The following is a 20,098-nucleotide window of genomic DNA, read 5'->3' on the forward strand; positions in this document are numbered from 1 at the left end:
CTGATTTTATTCGACTGATTTGGATATTCTTGGGTATTTTATTTGGAATATAGAATAGTTTTTTGGAATATCAAAAATATAATTTAGATTTTCTCAATAATGCGCTCTCTCTCTCTCTCTCTCTCTCTTTCTCTCTGCTGAAAATTCTCTCTTTGAAATTTGTACAACATATATTATTTTTGATGAATGGTCCATTGTTTCAGAATAACATGATATAGAAAATTATATCTTGAAATTTGATTGAGCTAAATACAAATAACAGATTAATAGTTGATCTAATATCTATAGATTTCATAAAATATCTTTTATTTACCACACATAACTTAAAATAGACGCTATTAATGTGCTAAATATTTAAAATTGAGTTTTCATTAATTTTTGTCATAAAAATTTTTCGGTTAGTTTTATTGCTTGTAATAAAAGATTGTATGGATATCAGTTTCATTAATTGCATTTTTTTTGGAAAATGGATAGAATAGAAAATTATTGCTTTTATTGTTAAAGATCAAGACAGATATTATAAAATTATTCAGAATGGATTCTAAATAATTTCATAATATCTGTCGTGATTTTTAATAATATATTAATGAAATTGTTTAATTATTTTCTAGATTTCTATTGTATTTTTTAGGGAAACCGAAATAATTCCGATCGGAATCCACTCCGAATGATTCCATAATATGTGCCCTGGGGATCAATCATGTAATTTTTTCCTTAAGGCAAAAAACGTGAAAAGTGAGAATTTTTTTATATGTATATGTGTATATTTTCTCTTTAAAAAAATTACATGATCGATATTCAGGTAATACTCGCTAAATGCAATAATGAAATGAACCATAAAATTTTTGTAGCATGTTAGTTATAAAATTTTATTTCTTTTGAATTTTGCTTATATCACATATTAGAAACTTGAACACAAAAATATTTAAGAACGCCTGTCATACAACTCAATAATTCCTCAGATGCAATTATTTTATGGATTAAATAAAGATTTAGATATATTTGTTTTTTTCTGCCGTACAAATGAATAATCAGTTCAAAATGATATGTTCTTTTTTTTAGATTATGGTCAAGAACTTTTTGTTTTATTTATTATTATCAAAAAGTTTATTATAAATACTTTATTATAAATACTTTGTCCGGTTTTCTATTTTGCTTCTATCTAATTCTGTATTTCAACATATTTTGTTTGCAATTATCTTCAGGATACTATTAATCAAAATCGAGTTCCATTTATCTAAGTTTCGTATAATATCAAGAATGACAATTTCTATTTCAAAAAAATCTATAATACATGCATATTGTGCCGAAATATGTAGTGCTCGAAATTTAACTAACCTGCTAATTATTCTTTCAGACTGCAGCGATAAATTGAAGATTCTAATATGGTTTCTGGCTTTTATTTGGGGGGGGGGGGGAATTCACTATTTTACCCTTTATTTGTCCAGATAATATGATTTGTAATTCATGAAAAGGTCTTCTTTTTTTTATATTGCATTTCTTTTGGAATTTGTGTTTTATTTCATGAAACTTATATTTTGAAAAGCGTCTCATTTTGAAATTGGAATTGTGCAACGTTAATTAATTTGTTTTAACATACAATATCAATTATCTGAATATACCTGAGATTGATTATGCAAAATAAGCATGCCGTCGATAACAGCAGAGAAAATCATATGTATTCATGTAGATAACGACTATTTAATGAATATGTCATATTATATTATTATCGGAATTTTGAAATAAATTTTTGTTGAGTTACTGTTAATCAAAAATAGAATTTTTGTAAAAATTTTACAGAAATAATTGAGTAACTAATTCCTAGAATATCGAAATGACACAAATAAAAATTCTGTTGAAACAAATTTCATGATAGACAATTTTTGTATTTCAAAGGCATCGATTTCATCAGGTTGGTATATTATTGTTCAAACTGTCTACGCAAATTATTATTTTATTGTATTTTTCTATATGTATACATTCTCGTCTATAAGTTTGTTTTCTAAAGTACCCACTGCATTGATTTATTACAAATTTTTTAATAGCAACAAGTTCAGACAACTTCAAATCTTAACAATTGAAATTCATATTAATTCATATTGAAGCTGTTGTGAGTGTAATATTTTCATAACAAACGAAATTTGATTTCAAATTTAAGTTCAAATGTTCTCAGCTTGAGATTGAACGGCAATTTCAACGGGACGATGAGTTGACAAAATGAAAAAAAAAGTCTTTACGTGGATTGCTTCGGAATATTCAATGTTATGGTTATTTTTTATTACGTCGCGTTCGGAACTAAGAAAAATTTTCACCTGCTTGGATCTGCACTTTTTTTGATCGAAACTTAAACCCGCTATTATGTTACGAAATTACGTCACAAAAATTTCGATAAAAGACACCTTTCGTGTGGAGGCTTACACGTTATCTCCGTGTTACTTTGCGATGCGATGTATCGATAGTTTCTGACGGGACATGACGTATGCTTGACAGAGTGCAAAGGTGTCTACGCATGCAGATTTATTGCGGGTTTAATAAGCAGCGTGAAATGGAAGAGTAGATCAGAGATTGAGTCGGTACAGAAACAGCAGCTTGAAACTGAGAGTTTTAATGTGCACACATGATGTTTTAATTTAATCGCATGCATTTGAGTTTACACAAAACTAATTACACTGATGGATCTGTACATCTAATTGTTAATCTATGATCAACTGTGAAAATTACACGCTTACGAGCGCTCTTCGGACACTCGTAAACGCACACGATTAGCAACTGAAAACGTTCTAAAAATCTACAGGTGGCAGAGTGAGAAGCTGAGAGTGTGACCGTGATATCACTACTCGCAATCCCGAAATGAAGATTATCCAAATGATCACGGCGAGTTGCAAATTGTACTCGAACGATACCGGCAAATTTGGATCAATCTGCATCTTATTAACTTAATTATTCATATGAAGATTTCACAAAACGTTTTCTTTGCGAGGAGCCATTCTGCTGTATTGACAATATAATAACGTAATCGGTAAGATCTCAACGGACGCGTGTGTGAGTAGTGATAACGCCGTTAACAGGAGAAGCAGTTTGAGGAGAGCGATCTATTTTTAGACGAGTACAAATTTCGAAGGATCACTATTACACACAGAGAGCAATTTGATCAAATGTGAAAGAGATGATACAAAAGCAGACGAAATTTTCGAACACAACGGCGAAAGGGGAGATAAGACGAGCAAATTTCAAGTCACATTTTGGGGTAGGATATTAGTGCCTGGATAGAGTAGGTCCGAATGATTAATACGCGTATACTCGGAATTTCGATCGTAGATTCACGCTATTCTGTCTCGCGAATTATCTCAAGATACCTCCGTCGCGATTAATTTCACTTTAAGTCTCTCGGCACGTCGTGGCAATTTTTTGTTCTCGTTTTCAGCAATTTGATCATTTTCTACCTGCTCGAAAATTTTCACCGGTATAGAGATACTATCTGATAAAATCAGAACACCATAAAAAAGGAATAACGTCTCTGTTCGTTACGCGTGAATCTAGCAAACATGCGATAATTAATCGCGTGGTTGGTTGAATAAACGTGTATCATGCTTTTCAATTCGAACTCAATTTATTTTGAATCTCTCAATATAAATTTCTGAAACGTCAGCGAATCCAGTCGCTTCTGATGTTCTTATATCACGATGAATCATACAGTATAATCGACTGTCTCATTCGCGAAAAATTAAGCGAATCGAAAAATTTGAATTTTCAAAATTTCACTTTGAAGACATCGATATGTTTGTCTGCTTAAAAGACACGTACCGGTAATTGCAAATTTTTATAACAAGATTTTCTACAATAATTGCTTGCAAACGTATTTTTTTCAGAGAGAATGTTAATAAATGCGTTATTTAGTTTTTTTTTTTAGGTGTAAAGTATGATTCGCCCAGTTTTTCGCGCGTGACAGTCGATTTGTTATTTGGGAAGAAGTGCAAATTTTCGGTTTCACGAGGCAGAACGTCGAAGATCCGCGAAGGCCGAAAACCAGATTTTAGATGACTTTTAGCGTAGTCTATCGAAGCACCAAGATCACGTGCTAGCCAGGACAAAAACCCGAAACTATACTCACCATCGTGGGTGGTAGACGCTCCGATCGGATCTGCGACAGAAAAATGATGGCGACCGCCGTTAGATGACTGCAGCTTACTTCCTCTTCTCTCTTCTTTTCTTCAATCCCTCCGGATCTTCCTCGACCGTGACCGGGATGGTCGATCGGTCGAAGAAGTCGAGACTTCTTCTCTGCACCGTTGACCGTGATGCTCTGAGGTCATTGCAGTCCGGGCGGGCCCTTATATACTCACTAGGCCCTTCCTTCGTTGCACGTGGTGGTTGATGGGGGCCCTTCAGGGGAGGCTCCTGGGAAAACGGCTTTGCGCAACGTTTCTTTTCAGATCCTTCCGCTCCCCTTCTCTGTCATCTTTTTCCATCGACGATGGGGAAAAGAGATCACGAGACGAGACGAGAAGAACACGTTCGCTCCTTACCTGTTTCTGCACATAACGCGCGCAACGTGTCAGTTTCCTCTCCCCGATATTCTCCACCGAGGGGTCCTAGTTGCCCCCTGAAAATTTCGAAGGGGGCGAACTGCCCAGGTGCAGAAAGATAAACCAAGAACTTTCGGAAATTTCTGCCAAATGGAACCTCTTCGCGACGGTAAATTCGGAATACAGTGCGTGAAAAATATCTCCAGGTGTCTAAGAGTTGTCTAGAAGTGAGATTTATTTATTTTAGTTCGCTTGTCTTGTTAGAATTAAGACTCAGGAAGAGCATAAATAGAATCTCCAAATAGAACGACATCAATCTCTGGCCTTTAAATCTCATTGTATATATTTATATATAGAATTAAAGGATATGTTCTGAGTGATACAAAAGAAATAATATTTTTTGCAATTAAATAACGCATTTATAATACTAAATCTGTATTTATATCTATTCGGGCACAGCATTAATTGATTAAATAATTTTAAATTTCTTAGTTATATAAATCATAATTCAAATAGTTCTCGCATCTTTATTCTATCAGCTGGATTTGCATATCTTTATATATAAATAATTACCGATATTAAAGACATAAATGGAAATTTTTTTTATACAAAAATAGAAATAAAAATATTGTTTTCTATTTAAAATGATGCAGTTTCGGTACGATTGTTATTCTTTAACCGTTATGTACATCTCGCCCTTTGTAGGATGATGCGAGAGTTACCGGTTTAACTTTCATGTGTCACGTACGGCAGCTAAATCGATTTCCTTTTTTTACATATCTCAACGATTTCTTTAACCCTTTAATAATAGCTGCGGATCCAGTTATGTGAGTCTTATCCGTTGACCGTTTCTCGTAGACTACTCCTTTCTCTCCCCTTCTTGAATTTTTCACTAACGGTACGTATACATATGTATGACCGATATGACTTGTACAATGTACACAAAAAAAAAAGAACAAAATCTCTTTGAGATGACAGCTTGTGAGATAATTTTATTAAACTTACTTATAAATGTTGTTAAAACTTTCTGATCAGACTGATGTGTCAGTAAATGGCTAATAAGAAAGTAAAGAAATGTTAAATACTGGATAATTTGCTTATATCTATATAAGCTAACTTATATCCACAAAAGCTATATAAGTTAATTATTACTTATAAGATAATTTGAATCTTTTATGACTTGTGTATTTATTCTTAATTCTATTTAATTAATTTAATCAATTTTTAATCAATAACGTCGTCTTTTTTTCCTCATCTATTATCCAGCTTACGTTTCCCCGTTAAATTAATCCTTGTTTTTATTCCATAATTTTGCAGTATATTGTGCTATCACAAGTATTATATAATACTTTAGAGTTTCAATGGCTGTGTTCAAATTGGTAAAGCAGCTAGGTTACTCGCCGAGCATGATTGGTCTTATAGAATCCGATCTTTACTTATAGAATCCAATCAATCATATTCAAACACTCGGCGAGCAGGCTAGCAGCTTCGGCCAGCTTTCGACATGGCCAATTTTTCTGACATACACGCAGAAAATTTTATATTTAAAATTACTATAATGTGGTAGAAGCTGCGGACCATCATGTAATTATAAGTTTAAATGCTATAGCCATTTTTTAAAAAATAATATAACGTAATTTTTACACTTTTTCATAGTAAAAATTTTTTATTACAAAATCAAAACTTGTTGAATAAAAGTTAGTATCGTAAAGATAATAAAAAATATATACCTAGCAAATTTTGTTTGCGTATCATAGTAAAAATTAACTCTTTCCATGGCTTAAGCACTGGTTTAACAAAAATTACTTCATTTATGTGATAAAATTAGTATTACCATAGTAAAAGTTATGTCGGAACATTGTTGTGAGGGTCCATCCGAAAATACAAGACATAGTAAAATGTAATTTAAAATTGAATTAAAACTTAATATAAAATTTTCTCGGTATACATACATAAATATATATAATTACATATCAGAATTTGAGTGCGTTCGGAGAAGCGTTATTAACGCTATTTGTATCATTAATTGTATCCTTGTTTTACATTTAATGAACGGTATAAAAGATGAAATAAGCAAATAGCACTTTAACAGCTTTCCAAATGCAGCTATAATATGCATATATACATGTAATAAATGAATTACAAACAATATATGTAATTTATTTTCTTGTACGGCAAATGATTATACATCGTTATACATACATATATGTATACACGGTAAAAAACATTTATATTTGTGTTGGAAACGGTCCATTCAAGTCCTTGTTAAACTTCTGTGTTGAATTTTTTAACATATTTAAGTGTTAATTTAATATAATGTGATTATGTTATTCAAATAGCTTATATACGTTAAATTGATATTCATCATTTCTTAATATAATTTATGAGCAAGTGAACAAATAATATAAAAATAATATGTTTTAAACGTAAATTCTAAAATGAATGAATTAAATATATTATGTGTTAATTTAACATATCATAAATGTTAATTTTGTTGAAAAAAATATACTTCTACGATTTGTTTACAAACTGTATCGGTATTAATTTTTTTGTTTTTATCTTCTTAAATAATATTTGTGTTATCTTCTAATACTCTCATCTTATATTAAATTAAACATTTAAATAGACCGTTTAAAACACGTGAAATGTGCTAAATTTAACACAAATTTTCCATCGATATACATAGAATAATATTTATATATAATATTCATAAATAATAATAATAATAACTTTATTGAGTGCAGCGGTGAACATTAAATTTAATACAGTAGGTATATTATAATTTGTATCTGAAAAGTGTTATGTTAATAGCATTATTTTAATTGAAAATAATTTTGTTAATTTAATAACACTATTAATGAAACAAGTACGTCATCATGCTTTTGTTTTAATAAAATTTCATTTGTTTCATTAAAACTGTTATTAAATCAACAAGATTATTTTCAATTAAAATAATGCTGTTTATACATTTTTTTTCAATGATAGAATATAAATGCAATATATATATATAGTATTGTGTATTGGGGGAGACGCTATTAGTAGTGTTTTTTGTATTATTCTAGCCTCAATTTATGTTTAATGAAAAATAAAATGACACAAAGTTACAAAAATACAAATCTTGTTCTGTCTTGGGAAAATATGACTAAGCTATTGATTTAAAGAGCGACCACCCTCGATCAGGGTGCTGATTTTTAAGAACATTGACACGCGCCACCCGCAGCATACGATATGCCCCTGATGGGAATTGATTCGTCAACAATTCAGGCAAGATCGACGTGAATCATTCGGAAATAACAGTTAAATGAATTCTCGTCGATGTGCAAGGTTAACTATGCGGGTACCAACTAATCATTGGGGGAGATTACCGAGATAGATAATTGGTTAATGACTCCCGCTATTTTCAGCACGCTCGCTACGATAATATAAGTACAGCGATCAATTTGTTTTTATCCTATGCCAGAGTTATTTCGTGACAGAATTTTGTCTATCACGAAAGTTTTATGTGTTGATGTAATGCAATTCATCAGTTTTGTGTATTCGAAAGTAATCGATACAGATGAGATTTTTAAATAGATTTTGAAATAAATAATATAGAAAAATATATTATTTGAAATGAAAAGTAATTTATCCTGTGATTTCCATTTACGACATTAATTTATAATAATTATTAAAAGAAAATTGTGTTTTAAAAGAAAACATGGAGACAATGGCAAAAGATTTGTTGTAAAGATTTAAAATTTTGCAATCTTTAAAAGACAAAATCTTCTTCTTCTTTCTTCCTTTAATTTAAACATTACGTTTATTTCATATTTCTTAAATTCTTTCTTATTAAATTACTTATCAACTTAAATATATGATATTACCAGAGTTGGGAAATAACTAGTTACTTGTAATTAAGTTACAGTTTCTTTTTTTCAGTAACTATAACTTAACTTAGTTTCTTTTTTCCATCTGTAACTATATATGTATAACTTAACTTAGTTAAATTTCTTCCAATAACTAGTAACTAATTTAACAGTTACTTTTACAATTATTTTAAACTTATTTGTCAATTTAATGTGATTGGTTAAAATCTGAATACTGATTAAGGGCACGGTCCACTTGATGCTACAAATGATTCGAAGTATTTTTTGATTGGTCAGTTTGTAAAATTTTTTCTTTCGATTGGTCAATTAAATGCTTCGAAGCATTTGTAGTGTTAAGGGTGCGTTTCACATCCTCAACGTTCACGTGTATCATTTCGTTGTTTAATATTTGTAAACAACAAGAATAAAATACTTGCGAGCGTTACGGATGTAAATGGAACGCATTATTATTTCGTTATTTGAATTATCTCGCATATATTCTCGTGAAATTAAAAGAATTTTTAAATAAAATTGTATTATAAACGTAAATTATTTTTTTCTTTGATAGCCTTAATGATATCGATGTCACTCATATTGTTCTGTCATTATAACAGAAAAGTAGCTGAAAATAAGTTACTTTTTTAGTAACTGTGACTGTAACGAGTTAATTTTTAGTCTCGATAACTTAGAAGTGTAACTAATTACTTTTGAAAGAAAAAAACTGTAACTGTAACTAGTTATTTTTACAAAGTAACTTTCTCAACCCTGGATATTACTATCTAGTTTTATTTATGATAACATTTCAAAATAAAAAAAGATTTTGGCGCGCTATTTGTAGAATTGGACATGTATATATAAATTCACTCTGAAATATTTAAATAAGTACCAAAATCCGCTTTGACCGAAAATATTTCTCTTAATTGATTTATTCTCGTTGATCTAATACGAATTGTAATTACTCTTCTTTCTCTTTGTCTACGGTATTTAAAGAGTTGTGTGTGTGTGTGTGTGTGTGTGTGTGTGTGTGTAACAAAGATCTGCATATAGCATTTGAAGAGTATCGCATACACAAACATATTTTCCTTATTACGACAGCCCTAAATATCTTTATCGTTTTTAATTTAAACTATTTAAAGAGATGAAAATAAACAACTTCTCCAATAGATACATTTTCATAAGTTTAAAGGGACTTATAAAAATTTCTTTCTCTCCGATATTACAATTTTCCTGTCTTTATAAATTTAACGACTTTTTTAAACTACCCTATATTCTTTCTTCTTTTTTCTTTATGCAACTCGATTTCTATGCTTGTCACGATCCATGATTATTGTAATGCCGCGATTACTTGTTATTTCCGATAAGGCAGATGGCCGGAAATACAGTCCAGTTTCTCGATGCGGCACGGGTAGTTATTTATGCAACACTTAGCGCGCGACCCGAAGGGTGGCTGCCGAATCTGGGGTGGGAAACAGTGCTTCGGCATTTTTGCATCCCCTGCATTCTCACGCGAACGCCGATACGAATGAAAGGGTACCTGTGCGAGAGTATCATTTTTCGGACAGGTACGCACACGTGTATGACTAGTTCATTTTCATGGATTTGATTGTGACATTATTAATAAACAAGGCACCATATATGTAACGACTTTGACTATTGCCTTATTAAATTAATTTGTAAATTTACAAGTATTTGCTACACAGGTATATTTGTAGTACGTAATTCGCGATTATTTAATAAATACAAAATTCCGAAAGTGCATAACAAAAATTAATTATTGATAATAAAAACTGTAAATTATTAATTTAAGCACTATGAGTTATATTTTAATTCTTTTGAAGTCTCTTACAACTAAATAAAAAAACTAAATTTCGTGTTTTTGTTGATTGAAATGAAGTACTTCAAATAAATTTTATTCTTTTACGTATTCAAAATAAAATAACGTCATTATATAATTTTTGATAAAATAGAAATATATCTCAAACAACATAATCTTTGCACCTTTCTACGAAAATATTAATTTTTAATTTGTAGTAATTTTTAATTTATAAATTATAAATTATTGATTTTCTAAGTTATTTTTTAATTTATAAATTCCAACTATCTTTTATAAATTGGCAAATTTTTATTTTATTCAGATTAATTAGCAGAGATCAATGCTTTTTTCTCTGTTTCTATACTAAGAGATTAAAGATTCGCGAGTTTTTTGAAGATTCATAGCCTATTTCGCCTGTCGTATAGTGAATTTGAAGGGAGAGCACGTTATTTCTTGAACCCTTCGACCTCGCGACCCTCTGGGCCTTTCTGACCCTGATCCAAACTACGGGTGCTATTGCACAGTCGCTTGGTTTCGTATATTTCTATACTCACATCTGCCTTATGTTCTCACGCTATTTTCCTTCCAGCTTAAAGTCTCCGAGTAACGGCGATGAGCTTTGTTATCGAGATACAAGGGGTTAAGCCGGTGTCCAGAGAAAATAAAAATATTTCTTTTATTGTATAAAAAAAGTCTGCATTTTTAGAACATTTCCCGACATGGATATAGTTATTTCAAAAATAAAATAAAATAAAGAGAACAGAATTTTATTTCGAAAGTATTCAAACTTATACTCTATTTATGTATTTAATATCAAATTTTTTTTCGTCCAGATCTGTTTCTTATTATATACTATATATATAGCTTTTTCATTATATTTCGATAAGTTCTAGAATTAAATTATAATTTAACTCTTTGTGATCACACTGGGGTCAAAATGACTGTGAATACAGCAATCAATTAAATGTGCTCCGAGATCATTTTGACCTCGCTAAGTTTTGACCCCAGAAGAAGTGTGACCACGAAGGGTTAAAGGAGGTAAAGATTCAGTCAATCTATTTTTATTTCATATACATAGCAACGCGGAAAGTTTTATCCTTCGAAAATAATAAATAAGAAAATATTATAGGTGTGAAATAGATGATATATATATATATATATATATAGAAAAGATATTTTGCAAATAATGATAAACAAAGAAATCAACGATTATATCTGTAAATAACTGCAAGTAATAAAGAGTCGCAAATCTTTTTCTTTAGGATTTGATTTTTTAACATGTAGGCGCTATTAAATATACACAGAAAAAAAATGTTAACTCGTAAGTGTTTGGATAATTAAATTAAAAATAACCGGCCAACACACAAGCGAAATTATACTTCTTTCACATATCATTATTCGTTTTTGTTTGACAATAATAAAAATGATATGTAGGATTCTTCTATGTTTAATCAATAAATAATAGCAATAATGGTACTTTCATAAATTATCATAATTATTTTTGCTATAAATGAAAAACATTTATATTAAAATATTAATGCATATAACTAAAAATAAAAAATTCTAAAATAAAAAATATATTTTATTTCAACGTATGATGCAAAATTCACGATTTTTATTCCTTCTCTTTTTAATCCTAAGTTAAAAAAACCTTTTCGGCAAATTTTCATAAATAGTAAATAATTATTTTGAACAAGGAATAGGGAAGTGTAAAATGACACAAAAATCAATATAAATGTAACAAATAATACGTTGTTTCAAATGTTTTAATATTTAATAAATCATACATAAGATTCGGGAAATTCGAATGTTACGTCCCGTCCAGTCAGTTGTTTATACACCGAAGCGAAGGTATCGACCTGTCAAAAGATGAATTAAAATTTATGAATCACATTACAATATTAAAATAAATAAAATTCTATACAGAGAAAATGGGCAGAAAAAACTTAATAAATGTACCTTGTGTTCAATATTCGTTTGTTCATTTTTGTCCAAATGAACTTTGATAACTTGTGAGCCATCGAGCTTTACTCGAATTCGTTTGCCCACAATCTCTACAGGATAAACAATATCCTCCAACAAAGCGTCATACACCGAAGTCAACGTACGGCTAAAATATAAACATAGATTATACAACATTTAGTCAGAATTCAAGATAGTTAAACTCATATTGAATATCAAAATAATCGGTTTTTACAGATAAATAAAATAATAATAATACTAATAATGCAATAACTATGGATGTAATAACTATGGCCTATTCTTTTTAGTTGAACTTCTTGCACGATATAATTTACCTCCTTTTTTCTCTAAGAAAAAAAATAAATCGTGCAAAAAATTCAGCAAAAAAGAATAAGGCCAAACTTCATTCTTTTTAGCTGAACTTCTTGCACAACTTTCTTTTTTTCTCTCTAAAGTGAAAAGAAAAAAGAAAGATAAACGTGCAAAAAGTTCGACTAATGTCCGTTTTTACCAATGTGTTGGATTGTCGGGAAAATGTCGTTTTTCCATATCGCTATTAAGAGCAGTAACTTTGTTAAAAATGATCAAAATTTAAATTTAAAAAAAGGGTTTTAAAACTCGAAATTTCTACTTTCGAATGGTTACTATATTTTTTGAATTTATGTGAGTTTTGTAATTTTTACATATAGAAAACTACGAGCTGAAAAAAATGAAAAATTTTTTTCAATTTGTAAGTCTGTAGTGTGTCCAAAAAAAATTTGAACAAATTTTCAACTATCTATTGTGAAAGCTTGAAGCTTTTCCTACAAAATTGTTTTTTAAAAATGTTCCTACGATTTTTTCTTCCTGAGTTACTCCCGGATTAAATAAAAAGAAACATTCTGACTTTATTGCTTGTAACTCGATTAAAAATCATCGTATCATAGTTAAAAATACAGATTCTTAAAGTTGAAACGTTGTTCTATGAAGTGGTGTAATCGCTAATTTTGTAGAATATATTGGAAAAGAAAACCACCATTTTATGTAGAAAAAATACGTCATGATTTTTCCGACAATCCAATAATTTAATTTTAATCTCGGTTTAATTAACTTTTCATCTTTTTTTAGTTCTAAAAATTGAAGAAAGATGAAGAGTAAATTGAACCAAGATTAAAATTAATCTACATTGGCAGAAATGGGTATAAAAAGAGCACATTTACAATTAAATTACACTTGTCAAATTATATAACAACAAATATTATATTTTCGTTTTCTTACCTCCTAGGACGCTTCTGCTTGTTCTTCGTACGCGTTTTTCTTGTCGGCTTTGGTAAGATTTTACGTTCACCGACGAACATTACATGCTTGCCAGAGAACTTCTTCTCCAGCTCGCGTACTAACCTCGTTTGAATCTTTTGGAAAGCCTTCAGTTTTGGCATTGGTACATATATAATGATCGACTGCAAAAAATGCAAGCAATTCAGTACAGTTCTCTGTAAGGGTATTAAATAGAAAGATATACACTAACGTCCATACAGCACAGAAGTTTGCTGCAACATTGCTGCAATGTTTATAACGTTGCTGCAATATTTACGTCTGTATTCATAATCAGATCTTATATTTCAGGCTTCCTTAAATTTATCTTCAGATGTTCAATAGCCAATAAAATAATTTGTAGGGCATCTGAAGATATATAAATTTAAGGAAGCCTTAAACATAAGGGCTATGGCACACAAAAAACTTAAGCAGTAAAATGTAAGCAGTAAGCGAATTGACCAATCACAGTAGAATCCGTAAGGCCATAACATAAACAGTAGCAAATCCAACATGTTGATTTCCTTACTGCTCACGTCTTACTGCCTTAAGTTTTTTGTGTGCCAGGGCTCTTAAGCTTCACTATGAATATAAGCATTTTTTCTGTGGCCAAAAAATGGACAAAATACTAAAAAAATTGTATTTAAATACAAAATACTCTAAAAAAAATTGTATTTGAATGCAAAATACAAAATACTCTTAAAAAAAATATTCAAATACAAAATACAAAAATATATTTAAATACGTATTTTAAATACATGTATTTCAAATACTGTCCACTTCTATCTGTGGTTAAACTAATATATCCTTTTGGAACTTAAAGTGAGATAGATATATGTTTATATTTGGTAAAAGCAAGAGAGTTCTAGTGCAATCTAGTACAGGAATAAAAAACAGACTATCGCTGGAATGATTTATGCTGTATAAACTTGAAGAATTGAAGTTTACCTTTTTATTGTTTGTTTCTAGTTCCTTCGCCTTGGTGATGTAAAGTTCTCTTAAATGCGACTTCAGGTCGCTGTTCATTTCCAGTTCCAGAAGAGCATTGGAGATGCTCGCCTCGAACTGGTCGGGCTCCGAGCCGCCGCTCTTAATTATCTTTGCGTTAGCCGTGAACATCTGAAAGAGATTTTGAGGTTAGGACATTGTTTACAAGTACCACCCGCACGTCCGCGCGAGATATTCGTCGAGACGTGACATCGTCAACAACTCCAGCGTGGATTTCGCGAAGAAAAGTCCTCTCTGGGGACTGTCCTCCTGACGTGAGAATAATCGTCGATAACGCGACAGAATGACATTATGGTAAACGCGAGAATCGCGGGAACCGACGAAATCCGTTGTAATCACGCCTCCGACATGCGATCTGGGAAAGATATCAATCGTTTCACGTATCACGGACTTTCTGGCGTCGGGCGACGCAGGATTTCATACATCGTTGTACATTAAAAAGGTCGCAAAGCTAAATGCTCGAAAATGCCCACCTTGTCCACCTGGCTATCACATGAAAAAGAGGCCGGGATGAAAAGATAGCTAGAACGAACCCTCGTGCGTTTTTTCCAGTCCACGAGTCGCTGGTATCGACATCGACGTCATCGACTGGCCACCACGTGGTCGATCCCCTTCGCGCCAAGCCTTAAAGCCCACTCTACAAACGTGTGTTCTCTGCTTCTTTATTCTTAATTTTTACTACTTTTTATCTCTTGCCTCTTACTTTTTCGCCTTTTATCCTGTTATTCTTCATTAAAAAAAGTTTGTGCAAATAAATGAAAGAATATTCAGAATCATTCTGGAGAGGGGAGTATTTTTTCAGACTACATATTTAAAATCTTACTCCGACAGCAAATCAACACGTGCGAGAATCTCACGTAAGATTTTCTAATGCGGCTGTCCATCTGGATTTCAGATACGCTTTGCTTTAATTACTGTAGAAAAAAGTATCTGTTTTCGCGTGTTGCTTTGCAAAATTCTTTCCGTTGAATTTCGAATGTTTCTCTAAATTTAATGTAATTCTACGATTTTGTGAAGTCTCAACGAATAGTGGTGACATGTTTTTCTAGTCTGCTCCAAAAACGAGACGAGAAATATTTTACAGTGAAGTTTTAAACGTTAAAAATCATTTGTTTATTCACTCTGGATTGGATATTATCTAGTGAATATATTTTATTGTGTAATTATACTTAATTGTACATATAATGGATAATAGTAACACGATGGATGCAGCAAATAGTCTGCATGATTTTCCAAATACAGGTATAATGTGATAACTGAATGTATGACAAGTTTGAATGTAATAATATTTATTTACAATGATGATTATTTTCTTATTAAAGTAACACTAGTGGAAAGAAATACCATGCCACAAGGCATATCATTAATTGATCCAGCTGCTGTAGCAAAATCAAGTAAGCAGGATTTAATGGCGCTAGTCACGGAAATTAAAAAGGTAACATATATCTGCGTAATATTTATAATTAAATTAAATTATTTATAATTTAATTATAAAATGGTTTTGTTATATATATTTACTAATTTATGTATTTTTTTTTTATATAGGCAGATGACTGTGTAAAAGCTAATGCATGTAATAAGTTACAAGTGATCGCAGAGCAGATCAGATTTCTGCAAAGACAGGCCGAGGGTATTTTGGCTGAAGCAGAACGGAACGCCAAGCTGCATCATGTACCTTGCAATTTTGTAAAGCAGTCTGGTCACATTTATCATTTGTATCAACGAGAATCGGGACAGTTTTACTTTTCCATGCTTAGCCCAGAAGTAAATATCTTCGTATCATTAAGTATTTTTGTAAAATACTGTCTAACTTTTCTTGTATCCTGTTGTAGGAATGGGGTAGTTTAGCTCCCTCACAAAATTATATGGGTTCGTTTAGATTGGAGCAAGACCGCTCATGGACCCCACTGTCTAAACTGCAGGCGAAGAACGACGAATTGAACTTGATTGGAAAATTCTTACCTTCCGATACAACTGCAAATGCCTTTTTACATTCTGTCATGTTAAATAATAGCAAGTAACGTAATTAACAAATTTATATTGTAATTAATAAATTTATATTGTAATATATTGTTAAATGATGAAAAATGCAAACTAGAAAAGCAATATATTACTAGACAAAAATTTGGCAACTCTTAAGTTATTTCAGTCTGATAGATTAAGGGTTTTAGTTGTAACTCAATGAGCAAATTTATTTCATGATATAATGTCGAGCTATTTATAGTCCCTATTTGTAAATATACATACATACAAATATATTTCTGCAGGTATATAGAATAGATGATTATATAGATATCTGTTTTATATATGATTAGAAATTATATACATAATTTTAAAGTTATGTATATAATTATATACACATTATTGCGTCAAAACGATATCTATTTTGTACAAGAATAAATCGTACGCTAATACTTTAACTCCAATGTAATCGATTGTGCAATTAATTAACAAATGTCTTTCTCTACATGCGATAATATTCATATGTAATATAATTCTATGGCTGATTGTTATTTTTTACTCATAATGATCTCTAGATGACTGAAAAAGATCAATATGATTTTTGGAATTATAATATGTTTTCTATTTTATGTGGCATATATATCATTACATTTCTATAGGCAGTAAATAGATTTGTGTTCAGGTTGAGGTTTACTCTTTCTAAAGTATTTGGAATAAGACTTCAATGAGCAAAATGAGTACATCTCAGTGCAGCTCACGATTAAAAGTTTCGTGAGTACAGCTGAATATTTATGCAAGATCTATTTTTTTTCTATAGAACACTTTTCGCAAAACTTCTGCGAAATGTAACATATTTAAAATATTATAATTATTTTCAAATAATAAAATATACCATTTTACTAAAGAAACGACATTAATGTACAAAGCTTAAAGATCAACGAACGTTTAATGTTTTGCCCTTTATGTAAAATTAAATCTCTAAAAATGAACAAATCTATACCAAAGTAATACGTCAATCATTGTCGGGAACTGCGACGATTGGTTTTTGGTTTCGATGTTGAATCTATATGTCAAGTAGTGTTCACTTTGTGTGCTGAAACATACAAATAATATATTGGCAAATCATTAAATACAAATTTATTTGTAATAGACAAGCAAATTCTTACACGAGATTGGTATCCTAAGAGATGCATCATCCTGTATAACGCATTCATGCGTATGAGTATGGAAGAGATACTGTACCAAAAGTTGCTTGTCTTCTCCCACACATGGATCATAAAATCCAGGTAGTTGACTCTGCAATAACATAAGATTCCATATGATTTACAAATATTTCAATTTTCATATTTCAATTTTCACTTCATATATACTTTGGTTTATAAGAAATTACAGAGAAAAAAAGTTTTAACAATCAATGACAGAATAAAACGAGGTAATTATAATTTTGGGAAAAATAAATACTAAAAAGCTGTCTACAATGGAGATACTTAGCTTAGTAAGAAATTGACCAGTCATAGTCGATTATTCTCTTCACATTCGACTGTGATTGATCAATTTCTTATAACTTATTAACTCAATTATAGGAGGCCTCTCACACATTAAATCTTATTTATGTAAAATGAGGTGTCAAATTTCATATTTTATATATATATAAATAGATGCGGAAGGTTTTGACAAAAATAAGAAATAAAATTTAAATGAAATAAAGACTCTTGACACAAGAGACGAGCTTATAAGAGTATACCTTAGATGCCTTATGAAGGATCAGTTTGGAATCCTTGACTAAACATTGCAAAGGAATCGTTACGTCTATCATTTCATCTCTGTGTCCGCTTTCATCCGTAGCAACTCGATCTTGTGGATAAACGAATCGACCATACAATGCTTTGGTAATGATTAATCCTTTCTTGGATTCCTCCTCGGCTCTTATCCTGCTGACGGTTTCCTTCATTAGTTCGGTGGCCGCTTTGGCTTCCCTTTGTTTTTCCAACATTCTGGACTTGTTCATCTCTCTTTGTTTCTCCTTCTCGCGCTCTGTCCGCTCTTTCACGACGGGATCGATTATAAGCTTCTTAATGACCGTCCAAGTGATTATGGGTGCTACAGTGGCATAAAAGATCGGAGCTGGAAGAACTTCGTCACACAGATGGATAGGGAACGTGTACGCCTGCGAGGCGCGACTCAATCTAAGTTTTAACGTGACGCCAGTTGGAACGCCGATGCGTACAGCCGCCGAGATCGAGCTATGTTTGGAGACCTTCTTTTCCGCACCGTATTCGAGAAACGCACCAAATGTTCCGGCTCTATAAATTATATAGAATATATTATACATAATTATTAAATTTGCTCATAATGGGATGAAATAACGTTAACAATACTAACTTGACACTACCACGAAGCTTAAGTTGCTTCTCTTCCATTTTATACGTATAGTTAAGGCTGACGAAAGAATGTAGAAGTCCGAAATGTATAGAAAACGCCGTGTACGATTGAGACGTGTCTCTCACAATCATTGTACTCATAGCGTCTTGAATACCAGCTCTATACGTAAGATATCCCACCGTGTGTTTATCCAATTGCATCGCAAGAGCTGCAAATATAACAATTTTGTTCAAGATATCCTTCTATACATGAAAAATATGAATATGCGAATAAGAGACTAAGAATTACATGGTTACAATTATAATACGAAAACCGCAAGTAAACGTACTCCCAACGTAGCCAGCTTTCACGCCATGTGATGTAAACTGCAATATCGTTGCCCCGTCACAGAACAATCGTTTCGTTAACGTGCGAAATGCTTTGAGGGAAAACGTTGGACCGTTGCCAGCCCCGACTTCGACCTCGACCCAACCCTTTGAAGATACCAGCCTTTTCGCCGAGATATTAATGGACCCGGAACCCGTACCGTTTTGGGTCCCAAGTTGACCGGACATAGTCACGGTGTCTCTCAGGGTCAAAGGCGCTTCGATAGACTGTGCAAACGACATCCCGCTGACTTCGATGCATGAAAACAGTCCACTGCTGAAACCAGGTCCATAACTTTTTAATCAAGGATTATAATTATTAATTTAATAATTTAATAATACTGCTTAATGATAAAATTTCATCATTAAACAATTTCTTTGCTGTGTTATCATAATAATATCGATTTTCAAAGTTGGTAAAAAACATGTTTTAAACGTGTTTTAATCCTATTCTACAATGTGCTTTTTGTTTCCTATTTCTTGCTTTGTGCTATTTTTTACATCTTGTCTTTGGCTTCTTATTCGGTTTTTTATTTTATATCCCTCAAGATAAAAGTTAACGAACTTTGGAAGAAATAGGAAACACGTAGCAAGAAATACAATTATCGATAAAACGATTGCAAAAAGGGAAAAAGTAAGAAATAGGAAACAAAGAGCATTGTAGAATAGACTTTAAACAGTTTAAAACGTGCTTGATTGATGTTTTTAATATATTTTAAATGTTTTTTTTTTATAGTATTATTTAAAGCATTAAAAACACATTTAAGAAGAAACACAATGTTTTATTCTTAAAAAAAAAAAAAACATTAGTCTTTACCAACTCTGGATGTTTTATTGTAATAATTTAGACTGATCGATCTTACCCATCACTGTAATCTTCATCGTATTTACTGAAAAGATCGGTGGCATTGATGTTTACCGTTACAGTGCCTTTAGGATTGG

General features: G+C 31.4%; 3 protein-coding genes across 4 annotated transcripts in view; 1 reads left to right on the forward strand and 2 right to left on the reverse strand.

Moving 5' to 3' along the window:
* Nucleotides 1-11,936: 11,936 nt before the first annotated feature.
* LOC108726517 (40S ribosomal protein S7-like) lies at nucleotides 11,937-15,023 on the reverse strand. The gene is given in 6 exon segments (XM_018454130.1): nucleotides 11,937-12,043; nucleotides 12,144-12,294; nucleotides 13,404-13,585; nucleotides 14,388-14,558; nucleotides 14,921-14,992; nucleotides 14,994-15,023. Coding segments are annotated over 6 exon segments (684 nt in total). The 3' UTR covers nucleotides 11,937-11,965.
* LOC108726518 (uncharacterized protein C1orf50 homolog) lies at nucleotides 14,922-16,485 on the forward strand. Of its 2 annotated transcripts, none has more exons than XM_018454132.1 (4): nucleotides 14,922-15,092; nucleotides 15,770-15,882; nucleotides 15,993-16,211; nucleotides 16,280-16,485. In XM_018454132.1, exons 2-4 carry the CDS (start codon nucleotides 15,793-15,795, stop codon nucleotides 16,466-16,468), a joined length of 498 nt encoding a protein of 165 aa, XP_018309634.1. In that variant the 5' UTR covers nucleotides 14,922-15,092; nucleotides 15,770-15,792; the 3' UTR covers nucleotides 16,469-16,485. The 2 variants fall into 2 exon arrangements, with proteins under 2 accessions (XP_018309634.1, XP_018309633.1); XM_018454131.1 differs by lacking the exon at nucleotides 14,922-15,092 and adding an exon at nucleotides 15,425-15,689.
* An 884-nt stretch (nucleotides 16,486-17,369) lies between these two features.
* Nucleotides 17,370-20,098, reverse strand: part of LOC108726515 (dnaJ homolog subfamily C member 11) — a 3,834-nt gene continuing 1,105 nt past the window's right edge. Inside the window, 6 exon segments of the mRNA XM_018454129.1 lie at nucleotides 17,370-17,502; nucleotides 17,576-17,705; nucleotides 18,154-18,712; nucleotides 18,792-18,999; nucleotides 19,120-19,433; nucleotides 20,020-20,098. The exon segment at nucleotides 20,020-20,098 is cut by the window's right edge and continues 20 nt beyond it. Coding sequence (XP_018309631.1) covers nucleotides 17,480-17,502; nucleotides 17,576-17,705; nucleotides 18,154-18,712; nucleotides 18,792-18,999; nucleotides 19,120-19,433; nucleotides 20,020-20,098 — 1,313 coding nt within the window. The 3' untranslated portion in view covers nucleotides 17,370-17,479.

This window comes from Mycetomoellerius zeteki, unplaced genomic scaffold, assembly GCF_001594055.1.
Source record: "Mycetomoellerius zeteki isolate Tzet28-1 unplaced genomic scaffold, Tzet1.0 scaffold426, whole genome shotgun sequence".
NCBI lineage: Eukaryota > Metazoa > Arthropoda > Insecta > Hymenoptera > Formicidae > Mycetomoellerius > Mycetomoellerius zeteki.